Consider the following 23,034-nt stretch of genomic DNA (forward strand, 5'->3'; position numbering starts at 1 on the left):
AATTACACTTTCAACTTTCAGTGTGAGACCTTTCAGGCTTCTGGACCTATGGACTCACTTTCAAGGCTCTACAACTCATGTTGTCGATAGTTACTTATTTAGTTACTATGTTTTTGCATATTGGTTATTTGTCACTGTGTAGTTTTTCATTGATTCTTTTGTATTACTTTGTTCAACTGTAAACATCTGCAAGAAAATGAATCTTAGGGTCATATATGGTGGCATATATATGCTTCGATAAATTTACTTTAACTTTAGCCGGCTGGTGGTGTAGTGGCATCAGTACAGGGCTTAGAGGCAAGTGGTCAAAATCCAGCTGGCACCTTACATGCTGTGCAGGGTTGAGAGTCGAGCTAGAAAGATGGCCTTGTAAAAAAAACAGTAAAAAAAACGGCAAGATTGCTGCCTGATGTGCCACAGAAGCAGGGAGTTGAATTTTTAAAGGATTAGGACTGTAATGTCAAAGTGACACTTGTGTTGTAAAAAAAAATGTACATGTTGATTACAACATCCAGCTTAAGTGCAGGACAACTCAGTGACAGATGCTAGACAATTATTTGTCTGTAGCAGTTTCCTGGCACGAGTCACTAGTGGGAAAATACACTGATTTTAAACACACCAGCTTATAAGGGCCCCCATTGTACAAAAGAAAGATGCACATTTTTGTTTAATTAGGACATCATTGTTTATTCACTCTATACAAAATTCAGTCAACCATGCAAAATGTCGAAGAGCAATCTCTCTGTAATGCTTTGTAGCTTTCTGCAATTTATCAGCACATTTACTAATATAACTGACCACCAGAATATAAAATACAATATCCATAAAATGGCTGTAAAAAAGTAAAATACAAAGCTTCCAGTAATACCAACTGCTACATGGGTACTACACGTACAGACTTAAACACAGGGATACTGATAGTGAAAACAGGATTCCTTTTAGGCACATATACTGGTAATTCCTGAATAAGACGCTTCTTTTTGAAGCTGCATCTACTTTGAAAGTTTAAAAACATTTGTTTAAATTGCCAAACTTTGACAGACTACATACACAAAAATCCAGTTTATTATTCCACACGTGTTTGCATTTTTAAAAGGTTAATTATTTTCAATGGTGCTCCCACCAACTTATTTTAAGGAAATGAATCGTTGCTTCTGATTTTCTAGTAAATGCCAAATTTCCAAACAGCCGATGTAGAAATGCTCCATCGTTAAATAAAATCCTCCATTTATAAATGGGATGCTCTGAGTAATACAAACCAAGAAAATCCCCAGTCTGAATTATGTAATCAATGGAGACTCAATAGTTTACAATGTAAAAGGTGGGGGCAAAGGGGGAAAAACGTGGCCAGGATTGTCCTCCTGACCTTTGGATGCAAGATGAGATTATTGCATTGACAAACTCTGCTGTCTTTTGAGTCAGGAAGTAGGCACCAAAGTACCAAAGATATGTGTGCATATAAATCACTGCACTAGCGTAAATTGTTGGCCTCACAAGAGCGATGGAAAGGAGAGAAAACCGATGTGATTTCAGAAAAGATATTACACATCAAAATGTTAATGCTCATGTTGCATCTTTCAGTTGCATTAACAAAAAGGAAAATAGAAAGGTTGCTAAAACAGTACAAATTCAGGAAAACACTTAATACAATAATGATTTTTTTTAAAAATGTGCAATGTTTTGAAGACCAGAAGGGCATTCCTTACAGTAAATGTCTACCAGTCAGATTCCTCCCAAGAGACAGTATTGTTTTCAAGGCCCTAGATTGTGCAGGAGTTGTGACTAACAGCTTCCTCTTATCTACAGTTAGTAACAGCAACAGAACAGAGTGCTACAATGTGAAATGTTTGGTCAAAAGTGACCCTCAGTTTAAAAAGAAACTGGATTTCACAGGTCAGGACAGCCGTACAACATATAGAGAAGGCAATTTGCACAACCCAAGACAGAACTGACCCAATATATATTGGCTACTTCTTCTGGAATCCTAATGTTAGATCTATACCAATGACCCATTACTGGCTTCATAGTACTGAATACTTATGTTTATTGCAAATAAGTGAAGGGCTGCCTGCAGCCTTGGTTTTTGAATTATAAATTGGAATGATACAATCCTTACATCCTTAAATACTAGTATCTCAAAGAGTATGGCATTCCTCACACCTCATTAGCAACACCTACCAATGAAATAAAAAGCACATCACAAAACAGAAACTACATGGCTGCCCTTTGTTCAGTAACATTATCAAGGATAAAATCCCAACAACTTCAGCCAGCACTTTTGATGTGAAGCAAACAGCAAGCTTCTTCAAATGTTGCTTAACCAACAGCAGGCTGATCAAGCAGGACAAGAGGACCGAATTGACATCCTAATTGGAAGCTGGACCATCACAACCTATCTACTGGACAGCTTTTTCCACACAGTCAGACAACTATATTCAATCCACAAGGAGGAAGGGGATAACAATAGGCTTTATTCCAAGGGCAGGTTGATAGGATATTGGTATTTTGGAACAAATCAATCCTTATGCCAAAAATATATCATATTACTGCCTCTAGCACAGGTCTACAGGGTTAAGCTTTGAGAACGTGGTTATTTTTGTGAATAAATCGACATCCATGTCTTGAGTAACCCTGATGCTAACAGTTCCAGGGACTCATTCTGTAAATGACCGTGACAAAGCCGAAGAGGCTTCACTGTGGAAGTTAGTTTTCAAAGCAGCCATGCTAGGCTATAGAATAGATATCTACTATTGGTCAATGATGATTGATGGGGGGGGGGGGGAATAGTAAAAAGGTTTTTTTTCTGGGGGGAAAAAAGGAATGTTTAAACAAAGCCTAAACATAGCATTCAAGCAAGAATTCAAGTGTCCCAACATGGAGTTGAATGACTCAATGCTAAATTGGGAGGAGAAAACACAGAATATTGTTTTAAGATATGGGAAAAAGATTCTACTAAAAGGTAACGTTTCTAAAAATGTATTAAAAACACCAACTAAGAGCAAAATGAAGATTGACAATAATGGTAGCAATGTCAGGAGTTTAAGGTCATAGATGGAATTATTGTGAAGAGCTTTATTTGGGTAATAGCCTCTCTCTGATTGCATGTTCTTGCAAATCAGATTACAAATCCTTCATTACCAACCTTGGCATCGTTGCAATAAATGTCAGATATGCAGGAGTAAAATTTCTCTTTTACATAATGGAAATAAGTCTGATTATGAAACCGTGTTAACAAAATCTGGAATGTTTCAAGGCTAGCATTTCTATGATTTAACCTATGGACTATTTGCTTATTTATGGTTTTAACATAATGAGAAATTACTACCCTGGATTTTTTTTAAAAATGGTAATAACAACTACTACTGTTCTTAATATGTGGGATGTGTGATCAATTAAAAATCACAATCCTCCTCCCCCACCATATTATTTTGTTACTTGAAAGAATCTCGATGCCTGATAGGAATATTAAATACAAACGAGTTAATTTTAAGGGAAGCTCACAAATTATGTCAAACTAGCAAGTAAGAGTTACTCATCAGCACTCAGACTCAAAGATTTATTTGAAGCTGTCCAAATAAGCTGGATAAATCACAGTCAATTTAGGACCAATAGGGGAAGGCAAAAACAAAACAGTTGTGGATGGAACATTCTATTCAGATCACTCTATTTTAAAAAACAATGCCTGGCGAAGACTGAGATGAGACTAAAGTAGGGGCATTTATATGATTTATGACCCGTGGTTGAATTCCTGAAACACATCTGGTTGAGAGGTGTGTGCATTAGTGCACAAGCTATTTATAGTAAAATAATCATTAGTGTAAATTTAAAATCACCTTAAAAACATGCTTTCCACAGATATTTACATTACCTTTTTAAAGTTATATTTATCATTTTTTTCCAAACACACATCTAGTAATTTTAGTAGAGTAGAACACATTTAGATAAAGAATATGAATATCTTCCCTTTTGGTAACTGATCAACAGTTTACCACAAGCAAATTGCTGGGAACAATACAGTTCCAATATCACACACTGAACAGGTAAAAACAACAGAGACACACACTCCACATTTACATGGTGAAATGCATGCATCAGCAACACAGCCCCCTGAGTAGAAATGTTACAAAAATACGTTATTAAAAGGAGCACTTTAAGAAAGGCAGTATGCACATAACCCCGCTGCTATTATTATTTTTGCACACAGATGACTTGAGCAGGTTAAAACCAGTCAAATGCCTTTCAATAAGATTTCCGATGAAAGCTCTGAAGACACAACTCTCTTGGTGCACACGTGTTTGCACAGTTATCACCAGTGAATAGCAGATCTCAATAATATCCCATCGCATTGAAAGGGTTGCAGATCTTACCCGGAAGCAGTTTGTAACTTTTAGTTTTATTAGCATAAAGAGCACTGTCATTTTATTCCCAGAAAAACTGCCAACTGATCTCCGATGAGACGGGATACAAAATACCATTGTAATTTAAGTATTCTGAATGAAGGTGTCCTACTTTGGATACGTGTTACTGCTATGTTGGTTCACAGTGAAGTTAGCAAAGAAATAGGTATCATTATAGATCCTATGTTCAGGATATAGTTTACCTTCAAGAGATCAATCATACAAAGCAGACTGACAAAAGTATGAAGCCAGATTCTTGTTTAGATCCGAATGGTTTAGCTCTCTGCAATCTAAAGTTCTGTACAGCAGAGTAAAACTGAATTGTCAGCTGGGAGATCTCCAACAGGCTGGGATTAATCTCAATCTCACTGTCATGCACAGCCTAGCCTGCTCAATCTGCCAGCAGCATGCTTACCATACAGCGGCTGCATACAAACATGCGGTCAGATGTATGGAGCAGCAGGCCACCCTCAAAAGAGAAACTATTTTACCAAAGATATGTCCAGAATTGCAGTCCTGGGTGTCTTTCTGCCACATATTGGAAAGATCTTTTGTAGCCCTGAGAGGTACCAACTGGATAAAGCTGCAAATCATTGTCAATGTATGATGAACACTGCAAAGTTGCAGTAATTCAGTTCCTGAGCTGAACACATTGTTCATGAGAGGGAAACTGTAACAAATGACTGAAAATCAATGGACAAACTAAACCAGATTTGATTCTTCAAGGTTTTTTTTAATTCATTTGAACATATAAAGACTTGTTCATAAAACCTGAAAAAATGGAAAAAAAGTGACTTCACTTTTACTCTCCCTGATCCAGTTAAAACTGCCCTAAAGTGTCATTTATAGTTCTTTCTCAACAATGTGTTAGCACAGTGGAGATTTGTGTGGCTGGTTTAGTTGACGGTGAGAGCTGTTGCTCATTCGGTCTGCATGACTGTTTAATTTCAGAAAAAGCCACTAAAATAGGTCAATTTTCAACTAGGTTGATTAAACACAATGGATGTATTTTAATATACTTCAAAAGCCTGTATGGAGTTACTGCAATAAGTTAAAAATTAAAACATAAAAAATGGACATCAGGTCTAACTAGGACAGATAACATAGGGGACAATTTAAACAACATCCACAATTCACACTAATTTACTATCCCAACAAAGCAAGCAATTCTGTGGCTGGCTACAGTCACTGTGTGTGCAAAAACAATGCATATGGAAAAGGCCCTTCCCCCAACACTTGTCCGCAGAGACCGAAAAGGTTCAAAAGCGAAGATCATCTACAAGCACAGTCCACACATGCTCAGAGGGTAGGAAGCTAAAACTCTCAGCTTAACAAGACTTTTGGTACAAACTGGGTTCTTTTTCAGTCTAACTGAACACTGGACTAGCTGGATTGGGAGAAGGAATGACAACGGAAGCAGGAGCTAGGCTGTGGAAGGTGGGCGCCAGCATTTTGGGGGGCGACACGCTCCTGCTGCTGGGCTTGACGATCATAGCAGGCTTGAAATCAGGATGTCGGCGAGCGTGCTTCATCAAATGGTCGCTGCGCATGAACCTCTTCTCACACATCGGGCACTTGAACTTCTTCTCGCCTGTGTGGGTACGGTAGTGTCGGGCCAGCTCGTCGGAACGGGCAAATTTCTTGAAACACTGTGGCCAGGTGCAGGGAAAAGGCCGTTCCCCTGTAAGACAAAACACACTGGACATCAGACACTGCAGGCTCAGTTTAAACAAAAACATAAAAGCTATTTTCACCTGCAACCTCTCTACCAAACCCCAGCCTCGATACACACACACCCCTTACAAGGCAGGGTGCACATACTCAGCTTGACTCCTCTTCCTGCCCCTACTCCCACTGCATAGAACTAACCAAGCAGTCAATTTTAATCGAGTTGCACACACCAAATGTTGGAAGAACTCAGCAGGCCAGGCAGCGTTTCTAGAAATGAATAAATGTTCAACGTCTTGGGCCAAGACCCTTCATCAGGACTAGAAAGGCAAGGGTAAAGAAGTGTGTGTGGTGGGGGGGGGGAGGGGGTTGGAAGGAGGCTAAGCGGCAAGCTGCCAGGTGATAAGTGAGACCAAGTGAGGGGTATTAGGGGTAAAGTGGGTGGGAGGGATAAGGAGAATGAAGTGAGAAGCTGATGAAGCACCTCAGCCCAGAGCATCAACTGTTTATTTCTCTCCACAGATGCTGGCTACCTGACCTGCCGAGCTCCTCTAGCATTTTATGCATGTTGCTCTGGATTTCCAACATTTGCAGAACATCATGTTTTTAATTTAGCTTGCTGGATGAAAAACAACTGTTAAACCCAATTACCCACTCAGCACTTTAAATTTTGGAAATAATTTAGAATATTGTGTGCAGTTTTGGTCACACAACTACAGCGAAGATGCCAATAAGATTGGAAGAGGGCAGAGAAAATTTACAGGGACATTGCAGGGGCGTGCAGACCTGAGTTACAGAGGAAAGGTTAAATATGTTAGGACTTTATTCCCTAGAGTGTAGGGGAATGGGGGCAGATTTGATAGAGGTATACAAAATTGTGAGGGGTATAGATAAAGCAAGCAGGCTGTTTCCACTGAGGTTGGGTGGGACTAAAATTAGAGGTCATGGAGTAAGGGTGAAAGGTGAAATATTTTAAGGGGAACCCAAGGGGGAATTTCTTCACTCAGACTGCAGGTGAGTGTGGAACATGCTGCAGTGGAAGTGGTGGGTATGGATTTGAGTTCAACACAGTTAAGAGAACTTTGACTAGGTACATAGATGATATAGATATGGAGGGCTATGGTCCAGATGCAGGTCAATGGAACTAGACAGCATAAGAGTTTGGCACAGACCAGACGGACCAAAAGGCAGTAGTGCTCTGAGACTCCTTATTTACCTGAACAGCAGGAAGAACACGTCTGTGTGTACTTTGTATATTCTCCATGACGCAATGGGTTTTTCCTTAACTCCCGCATCCCAGATGCAGTAGTAAGGTTATGGGCCATCATTGCCCCTAGTGCAGGTGAGTAGTGGGAAGCAGTTTCAAATTCCTGGCTGCCAACATCTCTGAAGATTTACCCTGGACCCAACATACCGATGCAAGTCATGAAGACGCCACACCAGCGCTATATTTCATAATGAGTTTGAGGAGATTTGGTTATGTCCCCAAAGACTATCAAAGTTCTATAGATGTACCATGGAGAACATTAGGCCAAGGGGTTCCCAAACTTTTTAATGCCATATACCCCTACTGTTAACTGAGGGGTTAGTGGACCCCACGTTTGGAATCCCTATTCTGACTGGTTGCATCACCGTCTCGTATGGAGGGGCCACTACACAAGTATGCAACAAGTTGCAGAAAGTTGCAAACTTAGCTAGCTCTATCATGGGCACCAGCCTCCACACCACCAAGGACACCTTCAAAAGGCAACATCCATCATTAAGGAACCCCATCACCCAAGACATGCTTTCTTCTTATTACTACAGCAGCCTGAAGGCACACACTTAGCATTTTAGAAACAACTTCTTCCCCTCTGCCATTACATTTCTGAATGGTCCATGAACTAACCCATGAACATTACTGCACTGTTTTTCCACTAATTTATTTAATACACAGTACTGTGCAAACATTTTGGGCACATTTATATAGCTAGGGTACCCAACACTTTTGCACAGTACTGTATATTGAAAAGACCATGCAATGCTGCCTCCTTACCACACAACAGAAATTTCAGAAAAACAGCACATCACTGCACACTGATGAAGAGTCCAGCTACCTCTGATGCACCAGAAAAGGCAGATTTAGTTACATCCATTTACGGACTGCAATGTGGGTTTCATTCAGGCAAATACATATGCTTAGTGCTTAGAGTGAACAATAATTATTTAAATGAATGGAGTTCAGACATGACACAGCCTGGACACAAGTCAAAATGTTCAGCAGAGTTCAATCAAACCAAGATCTTCGGTAGCTTTATGTTGTTCAACCACACGTTTTGCTGTCTTTCATACTGAAAACACATCACCAAGATTGAAAAGAGTAGGGAGAAAATTTACAAGGGTGCTGCCAGGACTTGAGCTCCTGACTTATAGGGAAAGGTTGAAAAGGTTAGGACTTGATTCCCTGGAGTGAAAGAGAATGATGGGAGGTTTGATAGATGTACTCAAAATTATGAGATGTATCAATAGGGTAAATGCTAACAGGCTTTTTCCACTAAGGTTGGGTGAGACTTGAGCTGTGGAGGTCATGGACTAAGGGTGAAAGATGAAATGTTTTAAAGGGAACATGAGGGGCAAGTTTTTTGCTCAGGGTAATGATAGCGTGAATGAGCTGCCACTAAACATTACGACAGGTGAATGACTACAAGGAATATACATTGAACTTGCCTTGTGCAGCTGCTTGGCAAAGGGTTGGTTTAAAATTATAATGTACAGCATTAGCCGTCAGCTACAAGCAATTTTAACTGTGGTTGCCAACAGTCTTTGTTGCAGTGACAGAGCAGAAAAATAAAAACAAGGCAAATGTTCTCCAGAAATAAGCCTGCTAAATATACCGATGGCATACGGCATCAGGATTCTGCTTTATAGGAAGCTGAGATTTGCTAAATGGCAAGCACTCAGCAGCAATAGCTGAATTGGACTCTGTGTGTTGCTCCCACCACCACATGCAGTGCTGGAGGAACTCAGCAGGAAATCCTGCTTTCTGTTGATGGAGCAGTGGTGCTATTCTCCCCTTCCCCTCATCTGCCTTCCTCACTGTCCCTCCTCCTTCCCTTTTCCCCCATGGTCCATGCTATCAGATTCCTCCTTCTTCAGACCTTTGCCTACCCACTTCTCACTTCATTCCCCCTACCCCAACCACCCACACTCCACCACTCACTTTCTAGCCTGTTCTCTTCCCCTAACCCCCCCCCACCTTATTCTGGCATGTTCCCCCTTCCTTTTCAGTCCTGATGAAGGGTTTTGGCCCAAAACGTCAAAAAAATTACTTATTTAGAGATACAGCCCTCCTGGTCCAATGAGTCGCACCACCCAGCAACCCATCCATTTAACCCTAGCCTGATCACAGGACAACCCTCCAGCCAACAGGTCTTTGAAGTGTGGCAGAAAGCCAGAGTTCTCAGAGGAAGCCCATGCAGTCAGAGATGAAAACATACACATGACATTGGAAATAAACTTCAAACTCCGATGCACCGAGCTGTAATAGCATCACTTTAATTATTGAATTTTGACAGTTCCCCGCATCAGGGTGTCCACTGTTACCTACATGATGCTGAAAATCTTAAGTGAAACGAAAAAAAATGCTGAAAGCAGCAACACACAAAATGCTGGAGGAACATGGCAGATTAGGCAACATCTATAGAGAGCAATAGAGTTAACATTTCAGGCTGAGGCCCCTCATCAGGACTGGAAAGACAGGGGGAAGAAGCCAGAATAAGGGTGAGTGGGGGAAGAAAGGAGTACAAGCCAGGTTTTGGGGGGGGGGGTGCGGGAGAGAAGAAGGAAGTGAAGTGAGATTCCGTAAGGTAATAGCTGGTGAGCTGAAAAAGAAAGAATCTGACAGAGGTGGAGAGTGGAACCACAGGAAAAAGTGTGTGGGGGGGGGGGCAGGGAGAGAAGAACCAGAGGGAGTTAAGTTATTCCCCCCTCCCCAACACTCTCCTGTTTCATTCCCAATTCTGGCACTTCCTTACCCCCTTCTCGCCTCCCTCAGTCCTGATGAAGGGTCTCAGCCTGAAATGTCAACTGTTTATTCATTTCCATTGGTGCTGCCTGACCTACAGTGTTCCACCAGCATTTTGCATGAGTTAAACCAGTGATCTATTTTTAAATTAAGAATTAACAGAATTATAGTCACCACAACTGACAGACTATCATGAAAATTCATCTGGTTCTACTCATCAAGGACATTTCCCATCCTTGTATCTCAAATGATTGTGATGAAGGAATTGATGGTTTTGTGGCCAAATGATAGGAAGAAAGGGTGGGGGCAGGTAGTTTTGAGGAAACAGAGAGGCTTCAGAAGGACTTAGATGGATTAACAGAATGGGCAAAGAGGCAGATGGAATAGTGTCAGGAAATGCATGGTCATGCACTTTGGTAGAACAAAAGCAGACTATTTTCTAAATGAAGAGAAAATTCAAAAATCTGAGGTGCAAAAGGGTCCTGGGAGTCATTGTGCAGGATTCCCTAATTAAGGTTAATTCATAGGTTGAGTCAGTGGTGAAGGTGGCAAATGTGATGTTATCATTCATTTTGAGAGGATTAGAATACAAAAGCAAGGATGTAATGTTGAGGCTTTATAAGGCAAAGGTGAGGCCTCACTTTTGTGAACTACTATGAGCAGTTTTGGGCCCCTTATCGAAGAAAGAATGTGCTGGGATTGGAGAGGGTACAAAGGAGATTCACGAAAATGATCCTGGGATGGAAAAACTTACCATATGAAGCGTATTTGATGGCCCTGGGCCTGTACTCGCTAGAATTCAGAAGAATAAGGGAGGATCTCATTGAAACCTATTGAATGTTGAAAGGCCTTGATAGGGTGGATGTGGATAGAATGTTTCCTACAGTCAGGGAGCCCAAGACCAGAGGGCACAACCTCAGAACAGAGGGATGCTAGAGAGCAGTGAATCTGTGGGATTTGTTGCCATTAGGTATATACAAGGCAGAGGTTGATAGATTCTTGATTAGTCAGGGCATGAAGGGTTATGAGAAGGCAAGAGATTGGGCTGAGGGGGAAATGGATCAGCCATGATAAAAAAAAGGGTGGAGCAGACTTGATGGGCCAAATGGCTCAATTCTGCTCCTATATCTTATGGTCTTATTTAGTCTAACCTAAAGGACAATGTATTTGACATTGATCTGTCCTTTGAAATGTCCCTGCAAGTAACTCAGTTGCCCACCTTCTCCCCACCCCCCATGGTCACCTCAACAAATAATTGTACTTAAGCATTTAAATACAAATGAGAAATATTGCAGATGCTGGATGCCTGAAATAAAATAAAAAGGCATTGGGGTGGGGAAATTATCAATTATTTCTCTCTACAGAAATATTCCTGTGTCCTGGAAAGAATCAAAAATCCAATCTAAACTTTAAGATATCAGTGCATTAGTAATATTTACATAAATAAAAAGTTCTTTATAAAGCTATTCAGTCACAGCATACATATTAAGAATGTAAAATAAGGGGAAGGACACAGATTGAACCAAAGACTGCATTTTTAACCAAGATTTTGAATCCATGTTCCCCTAATGATAAACTGTAAAATCAGGAAGTTACGTAATCAGCATAAACTAAAAAAAATTTCAGACCAGAGGTTCTGTCAGACACCAGAAAAAGTTTCAGTGCCTCTAGATAGCACAGATAAAAACCTCTGCAGGTGCCCCACCCTAACAATGTCTCCATGCAGCACTTGTAATGTAGGCATCAGACAAGGACTCAAATACATACAGTTAACTCGTTTCTGAGCCAACAGACAGAGCTCAGGTTTTGTGTGTGCAACCAAGGAATATGTTCATAAAAAGGAAAAAGGGTTGAAAGGGCCACGTTACATAAAATTGCCTTGTGCTCCCAAGTTTGTAAGGTTCAGAGTGTTCAGTGGTAAAAGGATTTCCTAAGGTAGAAGAGGTCTGTGTACATCATCTGAAGCTTCCCCGTTGGATATCTATCATAACCAATAATAAAATTCTTCCTGGTCAAGTACTTACTGTCTCATAGAAAACAGAACACCACAGTACAATGTCTTTCAGCCCATAATATTCTGCCAACTTTTTAAAACCTATTTTGAGATAAATCTAACCCTTCCCTCCTACACAGCCCTGTTTTTTTGCTATCATCCTTGTGCCCAACAGGTTCTTAATGTGACTGCCCCTACCACCATCCGTGGCAGTGCATTACAGGCACCACCACGCTGTGTGAGAAAAAGCTTACCTCAGACATTCCTCCAATCACCTTAAAATTATTTCCCCTAGTATTAGCCATTTCTGCCCTGGGAAAAAATTCTCTGGCTCTTCACTCTATCCATGCCTTTTGTCAAGTCGCCTCTCATCCTCCTTTGCTCCTAGCTCACTCAACCTATCCTCATTAAAAACTAACTTAATTATTTTTATTTGTATTTATTTGAGATACACTGCGGAATAGGCCCTTTCAGCTCTTTGAGCCACGTCACCTGGGAATCCCCCAATTTAATCCTAGCCTAATCACAGGACAATTACCTACATTAACCAGCACATCATTGGACTGTGGGAGGTAACCAAAGCAGTTTCAGGGAGAACATACAAACTTCTTACAGGCAGCAAGCAGCAGTCACTGGCAAGTGTCATGCTAACCATTACACTACCTTGCTGCTCCATCTATAATTCATAATTATATTATGGATCCTTTTGTTTGGGAAATAGAGTAACTTCACCTTTGCAAACATGCTGTAAATTTATTTCTGTTTCTCCCAGAATCCCTATGATCAGGTTTCTACCCAAGCACTGAAGCCCTTAATGACATGTGATGTTGTCCTTTTCAGTCTGTTCCCTTCGGCCATAGATGGTGTGGGCATTTGTTATCAATAATTCTCCACAAACCTGCCTGCTCCATTGGTTCCATTATAAATACCACGGGAGCCTAAACTCACCCTCTCCCTAAATCAATATTCTAGTGCCCAACCAAGAAGAATCTGTCCACTGTCCTGTCCCTAAATATTACCCAAAAATACCAATTTCCACTGTCTTTGGTCCCAATCACAAACTCTGCACCAGTCATTAATACCATTGCTGCCTGGTATCTCTCTGGAACAAAACAGGATGTTCAAAACCTCAATGTCGTATCTTACTAAAAATTAGCTTTGGTCTTCTCAAATGGGCCACCAAGACTAGCTCCAGAATATTACCATATTTCATCCCTGATTGGTTCACTGATGTTGGAAACCTCTGACTCCTTTGAAGGATTAAGGATTAGCTTTATTTGTCACATGTATGTCAGAACATTGAAACATACTGTAAAATGTGCCATTTGCATCAATGACGAAAACACACTGAGGATTGTGCTGAAGACAGCCTACAAGTGTTACCATGTCTCTGGCGCCAACGTAGCATGCCCAGAACTCAGTAACGCTGGAATGTGGGAGGAAACTGAAGGAACCTCACATGGTCACAGGGAGAACACAAAAACATCTTACAGTAGCAGAACAGAACCCTGATCAGTGATCGCTGGCACAGTAGAGCACTCTGCCACCCCCATTCTGTAGATGTGCTTCTCTTGTTCCACTCTCTAGAGATGGATCTAAATCCTGTTGCCTGTATCTTAGCCCATTCACTCATCACCCGTGTTTGATGGCCTGCATTGACTGATGACCAATTGTAAGAGCCTCATCCATGCTTTAAAAATATTCTATGGGCTTACACATTCTTGCTTCTAATATCCTCCAGCCCACAACCCTCCAAGACATTTGCACTCTAATTCAGGTTTCAGACATTCCTCAATTTCTCTAACATCGGTAGTTCAGCTGCCAAGATCTGGAATACCTTTCCCAAGACAGCAAATTCTCTATTCTATGACGTGCATTAAATAATTGTGTTTAGCAGAGCAAGAAGTCCCAAAGGAATTCACGACAGCATCACCCCCAAAAATATACTGCATAACAAAATGCAATTTCAGGAAGCCCTCACTTCCTCTCTTTCCCCTTCTGATCCTCCTCCAGTCCCTCAATTTTGTCCCCTTCCCCACACTCCTCCATAGCCTCCTTCCCCATTCCAGTTCCATCCACCTACTAAACACAAAATGCATCCACTGGCTTTCCCCCCTCCACCATCTGCCATTCATCTTTCCCCTAATTGTTCCCATTAGCACCTTCCTTATCAGATTCCAGCGCTGGTAGCCTTTATGTTCCCCCTTATTACTCTCCCACCTCCCCCCAGCCCCATCTTCCTCTTCGTTCCTGCCCCCAAACATCACCACTTCCCCTCTCCCTTCAGTCCTGAAGCAAGGTTTCTTCAGCAATTCTTCCCCCCCCCCCAAAAATGTTGCTTGACACCGAGTTCCTCCAACTGATTGCATGTTACACAATAGTAAGTGGTCAACCATCTAGTCCAGGGGTTCCCAACCATTGTTATGCCACGGAACCTTATCATTAACTGAGGGGTCTGCAGACCCCAGGTAATGAACGCCTGGTCTAGTCAGTAATTTTTATTAAAAGGCAGAGCAGACTCTATGGATCAAATTCTGTCCCATCTCTTAAGGGCTTACTTCAATGAACTTCTTCCAAGGAAAGAAAGGAATCCATAATTAAAGGAACAGGCACAAATGAACAGTCAACATTTCAGGCCGAGACCCTTCATCAAGAGTTGTTAGTGGGGTCTTAGCCTAAAACACTGACTGTTTATTCCTCTCCATAGATGCTGTCTGGCCTGCTGAGTTCCTCCAGCGTCTTTTGTGTCTGATACTCTGGATTCCCAGCATCTGCAGAATCTCCTGTGTTCCAGAATTAAAGGTCTTGACAACAGAAGGTGCAGATACCTGGGATAAGCAATTCAGTTCTGGAGACCAGCATTACAGATGTACAGATATGCTGGAATGTTATGGTGATGTAAGAGATTACAGATGAAATTTGACCTTGAGGGACCTACAAACCATGAGAATTTTAAAACTGAGCCAGTACTTAACTGGAAATTGATGCATATCATTATGGTGAGAGCCAGGATGTCAGCTGCAGTTTTGAATGACTTCAATGGCAGGAGTGCATTGAATATTCAAGTCTTGAGGTACACGCAAGAGGTAGAAATTTAATTGCTCGAGGTCACAAAGATGGAAGCACGCAACCTCTGATGTGACATGGAGTTACACATCAAGTCTGCAAAGACTGGTTCAGTTCAGGCAGTTACCCAAGAAGTGGATAAGATTAGATTTCTTCAACATTCCTTACTCCCACCCACCTGCACACACAGACAGAACTTCAACCCCAGGACAGGCCCCCTCTAAATCCAGGGCCAAAGAGGCAGCCTGTCCTGAGGTTGGAAGCCTTTCTGTGTGTGCGGATGGGTGTTTGAGAGGAAAGAAAGGGGTTTGTTTTGCTGCTGTTCTACTGAACACTGCGGGCTACCCACAGCACATCCCAGCATCTATTGGTTGTTAACGCAAATGATGAATTTCACTGTACATTTGGATGTACATGTGCTTAATAAATAAATCTGGATCTGCTAAAGGTCTGCAGCTGAGAACTGGATGTTAGAGAACGAGCCTCACAATTTTTGACCCAAAGAGGGTCAAGAAAGGCAGTGGTGAAACAGATGGGAATTGACACTGGGCCTCCAAGGGGATTTGTGTGGGTGATGAACAAATGATCAAAGGTAGTGCCTCATGCTATTCAGCATCTTCTCAGCCCGTATGGGGGTGGGGATCAAAATCCAATTGAAGGTGCTTCAAATTAGTGTTTTGGAGAAGAAAAGGGAATTTGAAAATACGTTGCTAGTTGACAAGAATCAGGGCTAGACTGTGCTTGCCACACATTAATATTTTGAGATACCAGATTTGAAAGGGGAGGGGAAAACAGTACCCAAGGAAATGTAACAGTCACATCTATGTGGGCGGCACATAAGCATAGTGGTTAGTGTAAGGTTGTTACAGTGCCTGTTGTAATATCGGGTTCATTTCCCACCTCTGCCTTTAAAGAGTTTGTACGTTCTCCCCATGACTATGTGGCTTTCCTCCCACACTCCAAAGACGTATAATTAGGGTTAGTGAGTTGCAGGCTGCCCAACACAAATACTTGTTGATTTGATTTGACGCATTTCACTATGTTTCGGTGTACACATGGCAAATAAAGCTAATTTTTATATTGACTAACATGGCGGAGAGCAAAGGAAATTGGGTGCTCAATAGTTTTGGTGTAAGAGGTATACAAAATCCTTTGGCCAAGCTTTTGACAATTTGTCCAGCATCTCCTCATGAGTCTCCATGTGGATTGTATGTTTATTTTTTTTAAAAAGTGCTTACATATTTTTGTACCTTAAAGGCACAATGTAGATACTAATTTTTTTAAACAGGGAAACATGTTAAAATTACAGCGAGGTGGTTCAGAATGTAAAATAAGAACACTCTGCTCAGACCCTCTCCTGGAAAAGCTTGGTGGGTGTTAGGGGCACGGGCACGGTGGGTGGCAGAAAAATGCTGGGAGTGTTGAAATGAAGCCGCATGTCAGCCGTAACCCAACAGCATGGAGGGGGCCAAAGACCTATTACTGTACTGTCCTCATGGCTGCCCCCCCCCCACTCACATGACATGGACATACTGCAATAGCGTCTTCAGACTGTGAAATCCACTGTGAATGCATTAAGAAACCCAGGTGGGATTCGATGACTTCAGTCAATTCTGCCAAAACAATTTACTGATAGGTCCATCCCCACTGAATTCACTTTAGAAAGGGAAATCATCACTGATGAACAAAAATATAAATTATTCCACCCTCTCAAGACTGCAGTGTTAAGATAGAAACCCACACCATCAACCAGAACTATATTATGTTACAAAGTAGATTATATAACTGTCATCTGTTCAGCAAACATGGGTCAAATGACTATTATTTAACAGGCTACAACAACTCCACATTTTTTCAAATGATACATTTTTAAAAATACTGATGTGGATTTAAACTAGAACCCTACATTCCAAATGCTTTGTGATAGCAATATTTCGCTCAGGCATCTAAAGCTTCAACCCTCAGGAAATTTGCCTATGCCAATCTAGAAATCACCTTTTGTCCCACAACTAAATCTGTACTGACATTGTACTAATCTTTACTTAGTTTTTGGAAACGACAAGCAATGAGATTTACTGTTCCACAACAGGAAGACAAAAACTGGGAGTATTATTCCCCCGGAAACCACAAAAGCAGGGCTACAATTTAGATGTATTTATGTAAATAGCCAATGTTTCCAGCTTCACAGCACAAAAAAGAGCATTCTCCCCCCCCCCAACTTCACACCACAAAGCCCCCCCATCTCGCCCTCTTGTGTCTCATCAAACCATCTGCCTCCAACTGATCATGAAATGCCCTGCAGCACTATTTCATTAGAAACATGCTCGTTTCTCAAATAAAGCAACAAAATTGTTCCATCACAATCTGGAAAACTGTTAGAAGCCCCAGTACAGGATGTGTGCAGTGCACAGCAAGATATAACTTACCTCAGCTGCAATTCCCCAATAGAAATTTGCTTGTTATTCAGGATGACTTCAGCATGCAATGGAACATAGAACATCACAGCACAGTACAGGCCTTTTGGCCCAGAATGTCATGTTGACCTTTTAACCAATCTAACCTTTTCCTCCTGCATAGGCTCACAAATGATAGAAAAATTGAGACCAATCTAAGAGTTTCTTAAAGACTTTTCTAATGTATCTGCTTCTACCAGCACCCTGGCAGTTATGTTCCATGCACCCACCATTCTCAGTGTAAAGAACTTACCTCTTCCTTGCACTTTCCTGTGAGCAGCTTTCATCATCAGGGACCCCTACCACCCAGGACATACTCTCTTCTCACTGCTGCCATCAGCAGGAACGTACAAGAGCCTCAGGACCCACACCACCAGGTTCAGGAACAGTTATTACCCCTCAACCATCCGGCTCTTAAACCAAAAGGGGATAATTTCACTCGCCACACTGAAATGTTCCCACAATCTAGGGACTCTTTTTCAAGGACTCTACATCTCATGTTCTTGTTATTTATTTATTACCATTTATTTTTGTATTTGCGCAGTTTGTTGTCCTCTGCACTCTGGTCGAACACCCTAGTTGGGTAGTCTGTCATTGATTCTGTTATGGTTATTATTCTATAGATTTATTGAGTATGTGCACAAGAAAAAGTGTCTCAGGGTTGTATACAGTGACGTATGTACTTTGATAATAAAATTGACTTTGAACCATAAAATTATGCACCCTTGTGGTAGCCATATCCACTCTGGGACATTGTCTCTGGCTTCCCACTCTCATCTTTGTCTCTTTAGCTTGTACACCTCATAGTTGGGATTTATTGATTTGCATTTCTGCTCCATTTTCATTTAATCTTTTGTTTTACTGATTAGTACAAGTAGGTGATAAATCTTGAGGCTGTACATGATCCAAGTGATTAGCAGGCTATTGCTAAGGCTGTGTTAAGCAGTTTGTGTCTAGCAGTGTTCCACAAAATACACCCTTTCCACCAGAGGTCACTCCCTTTTCAGTCCATGGATGCAGACACTCATCTTCCCTGTACTAAATGGCTTTGTTTAGTTGAACATGCGAGCTAATTTTTAGTCAATCCACATTTATTACAAACTTAATCAAGATTTTAGTTCAAATTCTCAACATTTTCAATTAAGCCAAATTGCTCTAAAACATGTATAAACATCCCTCCCCCCCCCCCCCCAGCTAAGGGGCACTTGAAGAGGGAAAATATATGGCAAAGAAGGAACCATAAGGAAATGGGGATAGCGGGGGGGGGGGCGGTGGAGAATCAAACTGTACATGCTAAATATCTCAAATAAAACAGAAAATATTGGAACACTCAGGTCAGGCACCATCTCTTGGTTACTGATTATTCCAGCAAAGAGCTGTCTTCTGGAGACGCAAGAGACTGCTGGAGCTGGAATCTGTATATCTGTTGAAGGAACTCAGCAGCAGCTGGGAGGAAACTACAGTGTTTCAGGTCGAACCCCCAAGTTCAAACTCAAGCATGGAGACGGACAACAGCTAGTACAAAAATGAAGGGGAGTGGCGAGACAGGGCCAAGGAGGGAAAAATGCTGATGAATAGTTCAAGCCAGGAAAGGATGGGGGGGTAGAGGCAGTGTTGGGAGAGAAGGTAGGTAGATGATATGCTGGGTTGTATGGTCTTGTAACTATGTTTTAAGCAGCTATAGATAACTCCCCAAGTCACATTCTTCCTCGGTCAGGAATAGAAAATTCAGACAGAAACGTTAGCATCAACTTGTATGCTCGGCCAAAACACTCCAAATGGAATTATTCCTAGGATTTTGTAAATCTAATAACCCTAATTCCCTTGGCTGTTTGAAACAATATCATGAGACAAGCAAGATGGGAGATTGGAAGTCTTGAAATATGAAGTCCAAGTAAGCTAGGTGTTTTCCTCGAATCAAAGGAGTTTGAAAGGGAGGCAGAGAGACCCAGACAAGGTTGGGGTGTGATAACTAGTATGGTAAACTGTCTAAAACTAGAGGTTATAGGTTTGAGGTGAAAGGGAGGCAATTTAAAGGAGTAAATGTTTCACACAAAGTGTGGCTGGTATCTGGATTGAGCTGGTGGAGGCAGAAGTAGGAACATTCAAAGGGCTTCCAGACAGGCATGGTGGGATATGGAGTTAATACAGGCAGTGGAATTAGTTGAAATAGGCATGGTAGTCTGCATAAACAGGATGGGCTGAAAGGCCTGTTTCCATATTATACAGCTTTATGAGACATTGGTGAGACATTTATGAGATGTTGGTTCAATGGACCTGGTGGCATTTCTAATGCCTTACAACCTACCTATTAAGCTTGAACTTTGTGGAAGGAATGAGCACCATACACCCTCTGGTATCAAAAATTTAATTATATTATTACAAATAGAAATTTATCCAAAACAAATAATCTAACATGCCGCTCATAATTCCAAAAACCCCTTTAGAAGTTTCACCACCATAGCCTCCTGTGCTGTTGTAGGAGAAGGGAGTTAACTTCGTAAGGGAAGGAGACACTTAGCTAAAGACTTGGAAACCACCAAGGGAGAAACTCTATCTGGATCTGAATATATGCTTAGCACCAGGGAAAACAGGATGCCTTTATATCCAGGCAGTTCTCAGAAACTCCAGTCGATTGCATCACATTCCCAGAGAATTATACTTGTGTACAACCACAGGCTGCAAAACAAGCGTAGTGGCGTGCGAGGCAGCAAAGAGAACAAGCACTGAATCACCAGGAAGCGATCTCAGCAATCGCAAGCCGAGGCGCGCGGCGAGCACGTGGCCCACGCAGGCTGTGTCCCGCCCCTCTCCGCCAATTGGCCCGCAGCACACTCGCCACGCCCTTGATTGTCCCAGGTTGGTTGAAAACACCGCCCAAGCCCCGCCCCTCTCCCGCATTGTGGGAACTGTAGTTAGAATTAGCACACCATGCCTTAGCACAGAAAAAAATCCTAGGACTAGGATAATTGCAAGCCCGCTTTCTAAAAAAAATTAAAATTAAACTTGCTGAAATCCCAAACTGCCTGCACCACATGTGCCTCCTTTTAGAACATTGCTTCCTCTTAAAATTAGCCCCTCCCATCCACACTAATCGCACAGTTCGCGCATCGCAGTCCAGGTTTTCTCAAAAAGAGCTTATTTTAACACAGAAGCCACACCCCAACCTACAATTTCTTCGATAAATATTACTGCGAAAGACTTCCTGCTAGCCAAAAAATCCACCAAGTCAGCCCACTACCGTCACTTGACTGGCAGTTCCGGTGTATCCCAAGTATGGGCTTTTTCTTTCCTCCTTAAAGAGGCAGAAACGCGCTTATTCTTGGCCATTACGAGCGGAGGAGGAGAACGTAATACTGGCGACCGGCCAGTGTTACGATCTCGAGTTTAAGCCCTTCTTCGCTCGTGTTTTTCGCTCTCTCCACGCACCACACCCACTCCTCCCCCTCCGCCAAGGGCACACGGTGGGAAATGACGCGCGCCAGAGGAGTGGGTGGGGAGGCTTTGCATTAACGGAGAAACGCCCAGCTAGGGTTTAGAAAGCAACCCCATCAAGAGCGCAAAGCCATTGCCCCCGCTGTGTGCCATGTGGCGCCACGCACCGTCCATTAGAACCCCAGCTAGAGCCATCCCCCGTGGCACAGGGGATAACGGATACCCATCCCTCGCCTCGGGTTTGAGCCAAACCGCTCTGTTCGTTAGGACTAGTAATAGTAGGGCCGCTGCAACTTAACCGACTCAGTAACAGGTGGTGTGGCCTACTCCGCCCCCTCGCAACATTATCTAAACCAGCCCAAAAGAACCGGCGCTTATAAGAAAGGTACATTGCAGCCAAAATTTTAACCTTCCCGAGCGTTTAATCAAGCTCAGCTCAGCCACATCTCCGTCCGCCAGACTATCTCACACACCCCCCAACCCAGCCCATCTCTCCCACACAAGTTGAAACATGTCGAACCCAAAGGAAACTTAACGCCACACACACAAAACAACTTTAAATATCAATTGCCTTTTGTCCAGCAAGAAACATCAAGAAGAATCCGCCAAATTATACAATATTTATGGCCGGCTACCAAGAGCCTCATTGTCTGTTCCACCAATGACCCCTCCCCTTCCCAGAATTGCTAAGTCTGCAAACGAGGACCTTAACCTGCGAGGGGAAAAAAGTACGGTTGAAGCAAACTTCTTTGTTCTATATCAACATACCATATTTTTAAAATATATTTACCACGGAAAACACCTCTTGTTGAGAGAACGAAAGCCATTAGAGTGGAATTAAAACAAAAAGCCTAAAATAAAACTGTAACAATGTTACCGACGACAGTTAATCGCCATAAATTATGCTGTGGTTTATACTACCAACGCAGCATGGTGTAACAAAAGAGTAAGGAATGCCAGTGAATAGAAAAGAACAAAGGAACCGGGCAGTTTCATCAAAAACGAAATGAAACGTGGTCACAACTTTGTTTCACAGAACAAGATAATTAAACCTTAATTCCTACCTGTGTGAGTTCTCATGTGTGCTTTCAGATGGGACGATTTTCCATACACTTTATCGCATCCCACAAAGTAACATTGGTGCTTCTTCACTAGAGATTTGTCCGACCGCTTAATTTTCCTCTTTTCCGACGTGCAGTTTGCGGCGATCAGTGTCGGGGGTGTGATCGGCGTGCAGGACCCTTCCGACAGGGTCGTGTAACCGCTCTCCAGGCTCTCGCCCGAGGAGGAATTGCTGCTCTCCGAGTTGGAAGACATCGGCCTGGATTTCTGCAGGTCGGTGAGAATGCTGGCCACCACCAGCAGGTTACCGCCGTCCTTCAACGTGTCGCTCACCTCTTTGTCCTCCCTTGAAGTTAGCTCGCAAGTTTCCCCCTTCAACGGGGAGCGGTGCACCACGGCGCCGCTGGAAATGGACATCAAACACTCGGCAGCGAAGTAATCGCGACACGCGAAGGCGGACATGGTTGGGAAATTGCGGGAGACTCCCTCTGTGTGTGTGTACTGGGATCTTCACCTCCCTAAACCCCCTCCTCTCGGCTGGCCCGGTATATGGTTAAAATGCAGTCTCCAAGCGGTGGGGAGCCGGCGAAATGAGCCGCTGAGCCGCGGCCCCGATGCTTTGTCTGTGGCGGGGGGGGGTGGAAGAGGACGGGGAACGCCTCCTCTGAATGGGGTGTGACGCGCCGGGCGGGACCCAGGCACCGAGCCACTCGGTGACGCTCGCTATTGACGCTGGAAACCCCTGTCTCCAGTCGGGGGTGAAGGTGGGGGAAGGAGAGAGAGAGAGAGAGAAACACGACACAAGGGGAGGGGAAAAAGTTTGGAAGGCTTCCAAATTTCAGAACCAAATAAAAAAGTGCGCACAATTGGAGATAGATTCTGCATTATTTCGCACACCGAACAGTATGAGGGCGGATCGTAAAATTATCAGATGATGCTACGTTAGGCGGGGGTGAG

General features: G+C 42.6%; 1 protein-coding gene and 1 long non-coding RNA gene across 3 annotated transcripts in view; one reads left to right on the top strand and one right to left on the bottom strand.

Moving 5' to 3' along the window:
* LOC134337543 (uncharacterized) overlaps nucleotides 1-23,034 on the top strand; it is a 281,379-nt gene that overhangs the window by 64,149 nt on the left and 194,196 nt on the right. The gene's annotated exons all lie outside the window — the stretch shown is intronic.
* LOC134337542 (Krueppel-like factor 9) lies at nucleotides 70-22,907 on the bottom strand. Its single transcript, XM_063032655.1, has 2 exons — nucleotides 22,080-22,907; nucleotides 70-6,078 (listed from the first exon to the last, which is right to left on the bottom strand). The coding sequence occupies exons 1-2, from the start codon at nucleotides 22,537-22,539 to the stop codon at nucleotides 5,765-5,767; spliced, it is 774 nt and encodes a 257-aa protein (XP_062888725.1). The 5' UTR covers nucleotides 22,540-22,907; the 3' UTR covers nucleotides 70-5,764.

The sequence above is a fragment of the Mobula hypostoma genome, chromosome 24 (genome assembly GCF_963921235.1).
Source record: "Mobula hypostoma chromosome 24, sMobHyp1.1, whole genome shotgun sequence".
Taxonomy (NCBI): domain Eukaryota; kingdom Metazoa; phylum Chordata; class Chondrichthyes; order Myliobatiformes; family Myliobatidae; genus Mobula; species Mobula hypostoma.

Coding starts and splice junctions, on each gene's coding strand:
- LOC134337542 (XM_063032655.1), bottom strand. CDS start 22,539: ATGTCCGCCTTCGCGTGTCGCGATTACTTCGCTGCCGAGTGTTTGATG. Junction 6,079..22,079: donor ACACATGAGAACTCACACAG/GTAGGAATTAAG, acceptor TTTGTCTTACAG/GGGAACGGCCTTTTCCCTGC.